This window comes from Pyrus communis, chromosome 17 (genome assembly GCF_963583255.1).
Source record: "Pyrus communis chromosome 17, drPyrComm1.1, whole genome shotgun sequence".
In the NCBI taxonomy this organism is placed as follows: Eukaryota; Viridiplantae; Streptophyta; class Magnoliopsida; order Rosales; family Rosaceae; genus Pyrus; species Pyrus communis.
In genome coordinates, this window is record NC_084819.1 from 11,955,501 (window position 1) to 11,969,842 (window position 14,342).

Sequence of the window (14,342 nt, forward strand, 5' to 3'; positions counted from 1 at the left end):
TGAGAATCACTGAGTCGATCACTGACTTTGTTCAACCTTTTTTAATATTCTTCATTTAGTTAATATTACAAATAAATATATCAATATTATAATGGGGAAAACCATTCCTCGATAAAAAATCCATCATTAGATAGGATCGGTTATGGAGAAACGTTCGAGGATTCTATGGGTTCGGGTTCAAAAAAAAAAAAAAAGGGTTTTGTTACAACCCGTCCATAATTTTATTTAGTTATTTATTTTTTTTAAATGTGAAACGATCAAAATGCCCTTAGAGGGTATGTGTCGACTTTCATTGACTTACTGGTCAGGACATGTGTGACAAAGATTTTATGGAATACGTATAAATCATTTTATGTAAAGTAGTGAAAAGGATAATAGCACTAGATATAAAATATTAATGACAGAATAAAATAATAAAGAAAGAAGAAAAATGAGAGGTGGAGAAAGATCGAGAAAAAGGAAATAAGGAAAGAAAAAAAAAAGAGGGGAGGGGGGACTCAGTTCCTTTCCAAGGGAGGACTCCCTCTTCTCTTGATTTTTTTAGGGGCGGTTTGAGAGGACACCCATGGGGAACGAGTCCTACAAGTCTGATCACCAAAACACTGAAAGAATTGGGAGAGGATGTGTAGATAGTCCTGACGAGGAGCCTTACGAGCTTATTGGTTTCTCCCCATTAGTCGACCCAAAAATAAAGAGAAAAAAAGACAAATGGAAGGAAGGGATTATAAATTAATTAGAAGCAGAGAGAAGGGAGTTGAAGATATTCGCATCCTTCTCGTTTGGGATGTCAACTTGCAGTATGGGTTCATATTCTCAACTCTCTTTATCCTTTTCATTTAGCTAATTTCTTATTAATATATATTTCGGTTAATCTGTCACGGATTAGCTATTGTTTGCAAAACTAGTATTATATATATGCAAATGCCTAAACTCTAGAATGGTATAAAAGCCGAAAGGGATGTTTCGTTTAATTGCCTTGTTTCTGAAGACTTGTATTTCAGAAAACTATATTGTTGTATTACTACCCTTGGCAAAGTATTTCGACTAATCCACTTCGAGAGTTGGTTGTTTTCTAAATGATTGTTTACTGAATAGATAATTACTTGTTTGTATCATACATGACCAATCCCGAAACTACCGAGCATCGATCAACGGCATACCTTCAAGGACCCACTGAGGGTTTATGCTAAGGCACCCCTGCCAAAGCATTAGAGTTTCCCTCCAACCAAGAGGCCAATCACAGTGCGACACATGTCAACATTAGAATAAAGCTCATAGAGCCCCACATCGACCGCGGACAAAAGCTAAAGACTTTCCTCAACTATAAAATGAGAGCATTCTCCTACAATTAATCCTAATGTCATTATGGTACTTAAACTAGTCATTAGAACCCACTAATGATAAGTATGCTTAAAATTATGTATTTGTGTAAACCCTTCACTATTAATGAGAACTCCTCTACTCCGTGGACGTAGCCAGACTTAGGGCGAACAACGTATGTCTTGTACCTGCTTCCTTACCTCTACCTCTTTACACATCATCATCACTACGTGACCGGAACAATCTAGTGAAGGTCACAAACTTGACACTTTCTGTTCTACCAAAGTCCTTGCTGATTTTGTGCATCAACATTTGGCGCCATCTGTGGGAAAACACACTTATTCCTACTCTCTTAAGCTTTGTTAAGCTATTTTCCATCATTTGTGCACTCTCCTTTGACAAGGCATCCCTCTCCAACATGGGGAGCGAAGAAAGCCACATCACACATAATGACACTCCTCTTATGCCTATTGTGAGACAGCGAAGGAAGGAACGAAAAAAGTTTGCTTTTCAAGCTAAAGTCGAAGAGTTGGAGGCTTAGAGCAACAAGATAGCAATGAAGAATGAAATCCTCCAGGAGCAATATGAGAAGCTCTTCGGAATGCTCCATGAGGCTAGGCATACTCAGTCACACGAGCCCATTGCCCTTGTGGACGTCAACGATCACATAGTTACCCCCTAACGTGGAGGGTCACAGGTTTTCAACATAGACATTCCTAATAAGGAGCGAGCTACTCATCAATATGTTGATCAACATGAGACTTCTTTCAATCCAACCGCTTCGACCTAAAGCAAGAAAAGTGGAGGAAGGTACTTCATAGTAGAAGGAGCAGAAGGATCAAATACTATTTATCGCGATTGTCGGGACTTCTTAAGGCAACGTCGAGAGAACCCTATCCACATAAGCTCAAAAATCAACAATCCAAGGTTTACTGAAAGACTCGGTCCTCTACCACGACCTAGGTCAGTTACCAATCCAGGGAATGAGCGACAAGTCCCAAAGGAATATGAAGGTATAAGGTACTCAGAAGTCTTCCGACAAACATGCGCTAGAAGTCAGTACGGCGATTATAAGGAAAAACAACATGCTTTTGATCAAACTTCCCTACTGCCAACAGGTGATGTAGTACATGACTCCACCCAGGACCCCCTTGTTTTACAACTCCTTGAGGAAGTAAACAAGTTGAAGGCCGAACGCCAGGGCGAGATATCTGACTGGAATCAACCAAGGCCCAGCCCCCTTACAAGGAAGATCCTTGACACACCTTCCAAACAAAGACAAAGTAGAAGCTTGGCTTACAACTATATACTGGAAGGGAGGATCCGATTGAACACCTTAACCTCTTTGAGTCCACCATGGCATATCAGATGCATACTGATGAAGAACGATGTCTTCTCTTCCCCTCCATCCTCTCTAGTGAAGCTTTGAACTGGTATTGCCGTCTTACACCTGAGACGGTATATTCTTTTGAGGAGCTGAGAAAACTATTTGTTTCTCAACATATCTTCCAGACCGATCGTTTGCATTCTGCAGATGACTTGTACACTATTCTCCAGAAGCTAGACGAGTCACTACGTGAGTATATTGGTCGCTTCAGCCATGAATATTCTCATTGCGCTGAGGCAGATAACAAGACTACCCTCAAGGTCTTCACGACGGGCTTACGTGAGTGTTTCTTCAAGTACATGATCAATGCCAACACTTGGAAGACTTACTTTGAGGTGATGGCACAAGCCTACAACCATGCATCTGCTGAAGCAAGGACATACCAGGGGAAACCCCATATGGCTATCCCCTATCAACAAGTAGGGAATGAAAGCCAAATCCAGCCAAGTGAAAAAACCTCGACCTTCCAGATGACTTTGCATCTCCCCCTGCTTTACCTAGTGCATTACCAGGATAACAGACATATCAATCTCAGGGTAAGAGAACAGACTTTCATCCTTAAAAGTCTCATTTTAATGAGAAGAGTATGGGACACTATCACGATAACCAAGGGTATCGTTACGATAATGCCCGCCCTCAGGCAGTTAATGCAGTGGACCAATTGCATGTCAAGACAAACCCTATCTCAAGGTATGAGACATACATACCTTTGAATGCCACCTGCGCAGCAATTTACCCCAGTATAGCTCATTTGATACCGAAACCAAAACCAAGGTAGCCAGATTATAAGTCCACGAAAAGCATGGGCGTGTTTTGTTGCTACCATGAGTATAATGGCCATGACAGGGAAAAATGTGCCACCATCCATGACCATATCGAGGCTTTGGCACGCGAAGGGAAAATTGATCAATTCCTCCTTCACCCCCTAGGGACAATCGTAACCAATGCCAGATGAATGTGATATATTCTATCAGCAGTGGCACACCCCTATCTGAATGTTCCAACAAGGCCATGAAAAATAGTGAACGAACTTTGAGGTCTAGCCACCAAGTATTTCATGTGGAAGACATTAGTGGAGCCAAGTATCAAAAGCCTAATTGGGATCCAATATGTTTCTACCCTGAAGAGGAAAGAGGCATCGTCTACCCTCACAGCGACTCATTGATTGTGAAGGCTCACATAACCAACTTTGATGTACGATGGATCCTTGTAGACACAGGTGCTTCGATCAATATCATGTTCGCCGAAGCTTTCAGGGCACTTAATGTAGCTGAACACTTGCTCGACCCCTCAGTTACTCCCTTGATAAACTTTTCTGGTGATATCGTACAACCTTTGGGGAACATACACTTACCATTTACCATTAGTACAGGCCCTTACACAACTACTATTACCACTAATTTCCTTGTGGTCGACTGCCCGACGGCATACAATGTCATCTTTGGACGCATAGGCATCAATTATCTTAAGGCCATGGTATCCACACATATGTTGCTAATGAAGTTTCCAACACCTTCTGGTAATGGTTACATCAGAAGAGATCAACTTAGTGCATGATTATGCTACAACACTTCAGTCAAGCAACAACACTTGCATGTGCCCAAAGAAACCTTCTATATACATGACCAGGTCATGAAAACCAACCCGGATGAAGCCAACTTGGCTCTTTGTAATAGCAATGGTCAACATGACGATCCACGAGATGACTCTTTCACCAACAAGCACAGCGTGTTGAAGAATTAGAGAAGGTCTCTATCTCAAAAGACTATCCAGATCGCATGGTGAAGATTGGCACCACCTTGTCACCACCTCTTCCATTGGCATTGATCTCCATTTTGCAAGAGAACGCTAAGGTCTTTGCTTGGTCATACGAGGACATGCCAGGTATCTCTCCTGATATCATCTATCATCGCTTAAGCATTGATCCCAATACCAAGCCAGTGAGACAGAAACGAAAATCTTATGATGCTGAACGATACAAGGCAATGAAAGCAGAAGTTGAAAAACTCAAAGACATAGGGTTCATCCGTGAAGTCAATTACCCAACGTGGGTAGCAAATGTTCTTATTAAGAAAAATTCGACCAAGGAAAACCTTCTGCTCCAAAAGACCTTGTGGAGAATGTGTGTTTACTACACTGAACTCAACAAAGGATGCCCTAAGGATAGTTTTCCCCTCCTACTCATTAATAGACTTATTGACTCAATGGCAGGGTGTAAACTCTTGAGCTTTATGGATGCTTACTCAGGGTACAACCAAATCCTCATGTACCCTCCAGACCAAGAACACATAACCTTTACTACTGACAGGGGACTATATTACTATAAAGTCATGCCCTTCGGCCTCAAGAATGTAGGTGTGACTTATCAGAGATTAGTCAATTCAATGTTCACCGAACAGATTGGCAAGAACATGGAAGTTTATGTTGATGATATGCTAGTCAAGAGTACCAAATGAGGTTAAACCTCAATAAATCACTAACCTGTCTGAAACCTTCATCATCCTGAAGATGTACCAAATGAGGTTAAACCTCAATAAATATGCTTTCAACATGGGCTCTGGCAAATTCTTGGGCTTCATGATTAGCCAACGAGGCATTAAAGCTAATCCTGAGAAGATCAAGGCAATCCTTGACATGAAGGAACCAGTAACTTCAAAAGACATCTAGAGCCTTACTGGCAAGGTGGCAGCCTTGACCAGGTTAATTTCTTTAAAGCACTTAGGGGAAGTAAGAAGTTCATTAAATGGATTGATGAATGTGCCGAGGTATTCAGGAACTTTAAGGAGTACATGAGTAAACCCCCATTACTCTCCAAACTTGAAGTTGGTAACATTCTTATTATCTATTTATCTGTATCAGCTTAAGCAGTCAGTTCGGCTCTCATTCGAAGAGATGGTAATGTTGAGCGACCTGTATACTACGTTAGCAAAACCTTACAAGATATAGAGACAAGGTACTCTAACATTGAGAAATTGGCACTAGCATTAATCATGTTTGCTCGAAAACTCTGCCCTTACTTCCAAACACATTCCATCATTATGCTTACCAATCACCCCCTTCAACAAGTAGTCCAGAGTCCTAACATTTCGGGACGAATGATCAAGTAGGCGATAGCATTGGGGGAGTTTGACATCTCTTACTAAACAAAGCCAGCTGAGAAGGGTTAGGCAGTTGCAGATTTCATCTCTGAATTCACATATCCTATTAACATTTCACCTACACCTGAGACATTGGCTTCATTACCCTCGGAAGCTCAAAAAGTAGAAACAACCTTTCCAGTATGGACTCTGTATATTGATGGTTCATTCAACCAACAAGGTTGTGGAGGAGGACTGGTCCTTACTATGCCCGACACAGTTGCAATGGAGTATGTTCTTCGCTTCAAATTCAAGGCTTCAAACAATGAGGCCGAGTATGAAACCCTCTTGGCAAGCTTATGTTTGGCCAAACACCTTGGAATTAAACAACTTAACATCTTTAGCGACTCTCAGTTGGTGGTCAACCAAATCACAAATAACTTTGATGCTAAGGATAGCTTTATGGCAGCGTATCTTGCACAAACACAACTCTTGCTTAAGCACTTCCACTACCAGATCACACAAGTCCCTCAAGCAGCAAATAGCCATGCAGATGCCTTGGCTCGCCTCGCCTCAGCAGTGGAAGACAAGATTGGAAGAAACATTCATGTCGAGTTGTTGGCAACACCAAGCACCATGGCTATGAAAGTGTGCAACTTACAACAAGGGGATAGTTGGATCACCCCAATTTATAAATTCCTTACTCATGGCACCCTCCCAGATGATAAAGTCCAAGCTAAGCAAATTCGATACAAGTTTACCCGCTACCTGATCATCAATGACCAACTCTACAAACGAGGTTTCACCCTGCCATACTTGAGGTGTCTTACACCTGAGGGGGAAATGGTCATTCGAGAGATACATGATGGAGTTTGCGAAGATCATTCTGGATCTCGATCCCTAACACACAAGGCTTTTCGCCAGGGATATTATTGGCCAACACTTCACCAGGATGCTATCAAAATATCTCACTTATGTAACAAGTGCCAACGCTACGCAACTATTGCTCACTCCCCTCCTGAGCCTCTCACTTCCTGAGTCTCTCACTTCTATGATCAACCCTTGGCCCTTGGCCCAGTGGGGACTTGATTTGATCGGCCCAATGCCTGCGGGGAAGGGCAAGGTCCGTTATGCGATCGTTGTAGTTGACTACTTCACAAAGTGGGCCGAAGTAGACCCCTTGGCAATCATTACTGAGGCAAAGATAGAAGACTTCGTATGGAAAAACATTCTTTGCCGATTCGACATTCCCAATACTATTGTCACAGATAACGGGCGACAGTTTAACAACAAGAAGTTCAGGATTTTTCGTTCTAAATTCAACATCAACTTATGTTTTGCCTCCCCAGCTCATCCTCAGGCTAATGGATAAGTTGAGGCAATTAACAAGATAATCAAGCGCACCTTGAAGACTAGCTTGGACAAGGCTAAATGTTTGTGGCCAGAACTTGTACCCCAGGTTCTTTAGTCATACCAAACTTCGTATCGAACTTTAACATGAGAAACTCCATTCTCACTTGCCTTTGGTACAGAGGCATTTGTCCCAGTTGAGCTTGAGCAAGCAATATACCGAGTTAAGAACTACATGCAAAGTGAAAATGATAAACAACTTGCCCTCAACTTAAAGCTAGTCGAGGAACATAGAGACCAGGCACACTTGAGGAACATCGCTTACAAGCATCGTGTCTCTAACTACTATGACTCTAGGGTCAAACCTCGTTCTTTCAAAGTAGGGGACTGGGTATTGAAGAAAAGACTGCTCTGTGACAGAGTCCCGAGTGAAGACACACTCAGCCCAAACTGGGATGAACCATTTGAAGTTATTGGCATCAGTCGCCCTGGCTCCTACAAACTCAAAAGTTCCGATGGCAAAACCCTCGCCCATCCATGGAATGCTGATCACCTAAAGTACTATTACAAGTAGACTCACATTGTACAAGTGTTGAGCTATAGCCATTCGACATATTTTTTAAGGAAGGCCATCTGACCTGAAGTTAATAAAGAGGTGATTCAGACAACTTTGTCTCAGCTCTTTTACATTCCTTGAATCGAAAAACTTGGTCTCACCCTGACCTAATAAAATTCTAACTCAGAACTTCAACTTAAATGACATTACATACTGGAGTCTGAAGCTTCAACACGAATGCTTTCGACATGAAATAAAGTCCAAGTATATGTCAACAAGACTATCCTAATAAACAAGTATCTTCAGGGTGTATGCATTTAACTAGACCTAAGTCATGGGTTGTATCCAAACAAGGGACCTATTTAAACATAGTTAAGCATTCATAAATTATAGTGCAAACACTTGGCACTTAACATCAAAATAAATGGTGCGATGTTGTAAACATCCGTACACAAAAAGCCCTTAAACACCTAACTAGTGCATGTAGGAAGTGAAGGCACTATGATCACCCTCATCTAAGGCCGAACTCTCCTGATGTGTCTCACCTCCATCGCTATCACCGCCATCCTCGGCATCTCCGGGACCATCCTCACCCTGCTGAGTCTGCTCATCGGCAATGGTGTCATCCTCAGACTCATCACCGCTACTGGGATCGAGTTCGAGGATGAATTTTCACCCTTTTGCTGATGCTTCTCAATCTCTGCATGGTACTTGTCAATAATACCTCCATCATCGTACCGATCAAGGATGGCCATCCATTTTCTTTTCTTAAGTCGAACCTCTTGGGCGCAATGAGGCCTGATGACATGGCGGAAGGCCTGGGAGCATAAGAACTCGCGCACAACAATATCTCTCGACTGGGAGATTATTCTTCAGCTCTTCAACCTTCCTTTTGACCTCAGAAGCCTTGAGGATAGTTGCCTCCAACTGCTTCTTGAGCCGTAGGTTCTCACAATTCCGCCTCTTTAACTGCTTCATGGTTTGGTCCTTAAGCTGGACTGCCTCAATCAAGGCTTTACTTGTCTTCCTAGTGTTATCCACAAATTGGTTGTTCTCTTGAAGCTTCGCCTTACATCGTTCAACCTCCTGCAGTTTATCGTCGTACTCAATCATGACCTACGTGACAAGATGATCGTTAGTGCCAAGGGAAAGCGAAAATAAAGAAAAAGGAAAAAGTAAGGAAATGACAAAGTAACACTTACATAGGCAGATAGCCTCATCATTCGGTCATGATCCGATTCGTTCTCAGCTAGTGGCTCAACGAGCTCGTCAACAGTGGCTCGGCATCCTGCAAGGCAATTATTGACGAACCTAAATCTATTCGGATGCATGACAACCTTCAAATCCGTCCAGGGGATGCTACCAGCCTCTTCCTTGTACTTTCTCTTGGAGCTGGAGTTAAGGTCACCTTCCTCGCCAGTATGCTCCATAACGGGAGGAAAAATGGGATCGATGTTAGGAAAAGGAAGCAACAATTGCCTTTCTTCTCCTGCAACTATGGCAGCATCACATCCAATGGCCTCAGCTTCGGTTCTCTTAGAGGCGGCAATCTTGAGGACCTCCTCTTAAGACTTAGGCCTATGGATTAGCTTCACCCTATGCTTGCGAGCTCCATTGTGAAACAAGATGTCGTCTACGAGAACTACCATGGTTTTTTTCCATTTCTTGGTGCTAGCCTCCCTTCCTTGCTCACCTTCTCCACTGAACAAGGAAAATCAAAGTAAGGAATACAACTTTATATATGAAAAAAAAAGAGGGGGGCAAACGTAGGATATGACCTACTCGTTTATCTCTGGCACTCGGACAATAAGGGTTGGAAAACTGTACTTTTGAAACAAGGGTCGTAGCTTGCTCAAGCGTCTATCTTCTTTTTGCACCCTCAACACTTTCTCTACATCGGCAAGCTCTTGTCCAGACAATTTGATAGCTTTCTTCGACACTACATAAGGCAAAGTGTTAGAAGCAAATAAAGATCACAACAAATAACAAAGTATGCAAACAATGGATGCATTACAACTTACGATCTAGAAGTGGGTTAAAATGCGCCGTTCAGGCGTGGTACTTCTATCATGCTCCCAACCCTTGTAAAGGAAGCACTAACGGTTTCTCCAAGTAGAATAAGTTTTCCTCTTACCAAAGACTATACGCTCCTACAAGCTTCACCTACAAAGCTTCAACACACAAGCTTCACCTACAAAGCTTCAACTTACAAGCTTCACTTACAAAGCCTCACCTACAAAGCTTCACCAATAAAGTTCAACAAAAAAGTTTCACCTACAAAACTTCAACCACTCAAGCTATGTATCCAAAGGAAAAAGCTTCAACTATTCAAGAATATCAAGGCACCTCCTTCGGTAACTCTCCTCGCCCGGAGACTTGGGGGACTCCTACTATGTGCAACTACACTTCAGTACTTAGAAGTTTCGTATTACTCAGTGACTTGGATTCTGCAAGTTTCCAATCAAGAAGCTTTCCTCACTCGGGAACTTAGGGGAGCACTGTTTGTACCATACATGACCAATCTTGAAACTACCGAGCACCGATCAACATCATACCTTCAAGGACCCACTGAGGGGTTCATGTTGAGGCACCCCTGCCAAAGCATTAGAGTTTCCCTCCAACCAAGAGGCCAATCACAGCGCGACACATATCAACGTCAGAATAAAGCTCATAGAGTCCCACATTGACCGCGGACAAAAGCTAAAGACTCTCCTCAACTATAAAAGGAGAGAATTCTCCTACAATTAATCCCTAATGTCATTATTGTACTTAAACTAGTCATTAGAACCCACTAATGATAATTATGCTTAAACTTATGTATTTGTGTAAACCATTAACTATTAATGAGAACTTCTCTACTCCGTGGATGTAGCCAGACTTAGGGCAAACCACGTACGACTTGTGTTTGCTTCCCTACCTCTACCTCTTTACACATCATCATCACTAGGTGACCAGAACAATCTAGTGAAGGTCACAAACTTGACACTTTTTGTTGTACCAAAGTCCTCGCTGATTTTGTGCATCAACATTACTTATAAAGAGAAAATATATGCAGGTGGTTTTATCTACATGTGTATCAAAGTACATGCATATCTTCCTTACTCAATTTTTACAATCCAATAGGATTGGTTTTGAAGAAAACAAGCTATTTTATTTGCTACAATTAGTCCAACTAATTATTATCAAACCATAGTTAGATTATTGCTTTTACATGTACTATTGGCTCTATGTTTTGATATAGAATTTGAAAGGGGTATGCATATAGTAATTGATTATGATTGTATTTAAATTATATTGGTTGGTAAGGTTAGGGCTAGTATAGATATCAATAGTTTGACAAATCCGATTCGGTGTGATTACTATTTTGATTAAGTGCTTCATGTTTATACATCACTTTCTTTGTTTGAATGTTAAAATGGGTGTCTTAATAAGTATACATATCTATATGCATTGCTACACTGAAACCAAAACCAATTTGACTATTCACGTTCTGAAGCTATGTGCTTATACGTCTCATAAGGGTTACTATGTTTACATGTATGAAGTCAAGACTTGCAGTGGTGATAGGAGTTTATTAAAATGGAGAACTACGAATGGCTTGATCCGTATTTTGGGGTACGTAGGTAGTCTAATGAGGATGTTAGATGCAACCATAAAGCATATAAAAAATTACTATGAAATTGGGACTTGAGTTGTGCTTTGTTCATAGCCCGCATGTGAGATAAGTTAGATATACGGGTTTTTGGTGGCATCACGTGTCGATCCTAGACGTATGTCGGGATCGGAGCGTGACAGGTTTGGGTATGAAGATGGCATATCCGAACCCAATCTGCCCTGTTGCCATCCCTATATACAATTTACATAAAGCTTCTAGGCTTGGGAACATCTTTTTGAAGAATGGAGAACTGGTGAGAAATATAGAGAGTTATTCTAGAAGGAGGGAGAGTCAACCATTTTCTTGCTCCTCTCTGCCTCGAGAGATACCACAATATGTTGATACATGGCTCATGGGATATAGTATATACTATATGATGGAGAGTTGAGACACTGCTACTAAAAGGAACGTAGTTTTGCTAATCTTGAGACATATTTACTTAATTCATAATTCGAGAAAATTAAATTGAGATAAATTGATAAGCGTTGGATTGAACGAGAGTCATTTTTTGCTTAAGTTAATAACTAAACTATCTAAAATCGGAGTAAAAATAATTTTGAGGTATGGGGCCACCCGTCCATTTTTGTACCCGAGCATACGAAGCCCAAATCCGGGTCCTGTCATAAACCGTGGGCGAACTACAGTCGGACAAAACCCACACTACGTGGCATGATCTGAGAAGTGGTGTGAGCTCCACGCACCAAGCCTCCCAGAATTAAACGCCGTCTTATATCCGAAACGGTATAGATAGCGCGAATCGCGAACTGGTCGCGGTCACACCCTGGTTTTCGTTTCTCTCTTCCCTCGTCAACTTCGAGCTCACGACAACATAAGATTCGAACGAACACGCCGTTAAACCACCGCCACAACCTCCACCACCGCACTTTTAATTTGACGAAATTGCTCCTCGCGGCTGTGTTCTCAGGGAGGAAAGGAGAGAGGAGCTGCGTCGCGCGCACCCCCCCCCCCCGGGGCGTTTCTTCCGATCATCGTTTCGTCCAAAATTTTGAATTTTAAAAATAAATTAGTCGCGATTTAAACTCGCCATGTCGATTAGGGACCTGCGGAGCTCTACGGTTTCGGTCAATTTGTTCACCTTCTGCGTTTTCCTCAGCTGCTTTCCAGGTAATTTTTCGTTATTTTCTCGGGGAACAAACAGGATGCGAGGATTCGAATGCGACGCTGTTTCGTGTGAAATTGATTTGCTTTTGCGTATGTAGGATTTATATTATCGGCGATCGTGACGCTGGATTCGATCGTGATATACAACACGCATGAATTGATAAAGGCTGTGAAACCGAAGGTGTATTTTCAATGCATAGGGGGGAACAAGACGAATTTTCCAGACGTGAAGGAGAAGAACGTCAGGTATAATTTCAACGGCGAAGAGTCTTGGCAGGTGAGAAAGATTTTCACTTTCGATTTCATTTCAGTAATTATATTCGCTCAGTGTTACAGTTTGGAGTATAATATTGTGGGATTGTGATCGTTGAATATGTAAAAATAAAGCGCGGTACTGATTGACGGTCTGGCAACGTAACATAGACGATATCTTTCTAGAGAATATTTGTATGTTTGTATCCGGAAGTTGTTTTTTTGGCTGAATAGCTGTTGTTGAGCTAAATTTGGCTAGGTGTCTAATGGGATTACAATTGGTTTTCGTGCTTTCAGCCTCTGACAGAGTTTTCGGGTAAGAAGTGCAAGCGATGTGGATTGTATGAGGCGGATACCTTTAAACCAGATGACAAATTCGATGAGTGGGAGTTGTGTCCTTCTGACTTCAATGCTTCTGATGGGAAATATGTGCGGTTCAAGAACAAGGAATTCAACATTACGTTTTGGTGCCCAAAGTGTGTACCTGATATACCTGGTGAGTGAGTCTATGCAATGAACTTTTTTTTTAGCCCATTTGCTTCCTGTATAGTTTCGTAGTTTTGGACGACAAGGGCTTTTGAGCTTAAACTGGTTAGAATTAAATTCATGCTCATTTCGCTCGTACCTCGTTTGATAGTTTTGGATGATAAAAGCCTTTGTGCTTAAACTGCCTGCTTAGGCCATTATGTTACCACATAGATACCATTTCTGGCCACAACAAGACCATTAAGTATAAGCCATTTAAATGTATGGTTAGCAACCTTCGGTTGATAATCGTAGTTGAATGCACTTGGTAATGTCGGAATTTTCACAACTGGGTTTGTAGTTCAATGAATTTATAACATGTACAAAGTTTTCGTTTGGGATCTTTTTGGCATGCATGCATTTGTATTTGAATTCAAGCCACTCTGTTCTTAGTGTTCAACTTGTAATTTGAATTCCTTCTACTATGTTTTTGTAGCTTCAAGTTCCACCACTGCGCCGGACAAAGAAGAAAAGGAGAAGGGAATGCATGTTGTTCTAATACTTTTAATTGTTGTAGCCGTTTTAGCAGTGTGTATTGTCGTTGGCTTTGCTGCGTACAAGTACTGGCAAAAGAAGAAGAGAGAGCAAGATCAGGCTCGGTTCCTAAAACTGTTTGAAGACGGGGATGATATTGAAGATGAAATGGGGCTTGACCATATAATCTGATTATAAACAGGTTTATCTTACATAAATTTTGTTGTTGTAAAAAGAAAAGGAGAACAAAGTTAAAGTTAGAAATATACTGTGCAGCGCTTTACTGTAGTCGAAATTACGAGTTATATGCTTGTGTTGGTCAGATGCACAAATGAGACATACAAAAGTTCCATGATCTCAAAGTTCATAGTAATGTTGGAAATCATTGTTCACTACATGTCTTTCGATCTTATCGATACAAGCAAGGCCAGTAGCCGAAAAGACTCTCACAAACTCCGGTCTCCGGCACGTCATACACATATCTAACCCTAGTAGTTTCTTGCCCAGTGTAGTCCTGAGACTCTGTTTTCCCTCCACATGCAAACCAAAGATCATACCAAGGATTGGAAAGATCAGAAGCAGAATGACCTTGTGTGAACTCTTCATGCTCCGGTTGACTTTCAT

General features: G+C 41.6%; 3 protein-coding genes across 3 annotated transcripts; all 3 read left to right on the forward strand.

Moving 5' to 3' along the window:
* The first annotated feature begins 2,676 nt into the window (after positions 1–2,676).
* On the forward strand, positions 2,677–4,264 carry LOC137722014 (uncharacterized). Its single transcript, XM_068461020.1, has 3 exons — positions 2,677–3,243; positions 3,291–3,397; positions 3,682–4,264. Exons 1-3 carry the CDS (start codon positions 2,677–2,679, stop codon positions 4,262–4,264), a joined length of 1,257 nt encoding a protein of 418 aa, XP_068317121.1.
* Positions 4,265–6,886: 2,622 nt separating this feature from the next.
* Positions 6,887–7,708, forward strand: LOC137722015 (uncharacterized). Its single transcript, XM_068461022.1, has 2 exons — positions 6,887–7,094; positions 7,317–7,708. The coding sequence occupies exons 1-2, from the start codon at positions 6,887–6,889 to the stop codon at positions 7,706–7,708; spliced, it is 600 nt and encodes a 199-aa protein (XP_068317123.1).
* A 4,401-nt stretch (positions 7,709–12,109) lies between these two features.
* LOC137723563 (uncharacterized) lies at positions 12,110–14,023 on the forward strand. The gene is made up of 4 exons (XM_068462763.1): positions 12,110–12,470; positions 12,566–12,744; positions 13,017–13,215; positions 13,681–14,023. Exons 1-4 carry the CDS (start codon positions 12,392–12,394, stop codon positions 13,908–13,910), a joined length of 687 nt encoding a protein of 228 aa, XP_068318864.1. The 5' UTR covers positions 12,110–12,391; the 3' UTR covers positions 13,911–14,023.
* The last annotated feature ends 319 nt before the right edge of the window (positions 14,024–14,342 follow it).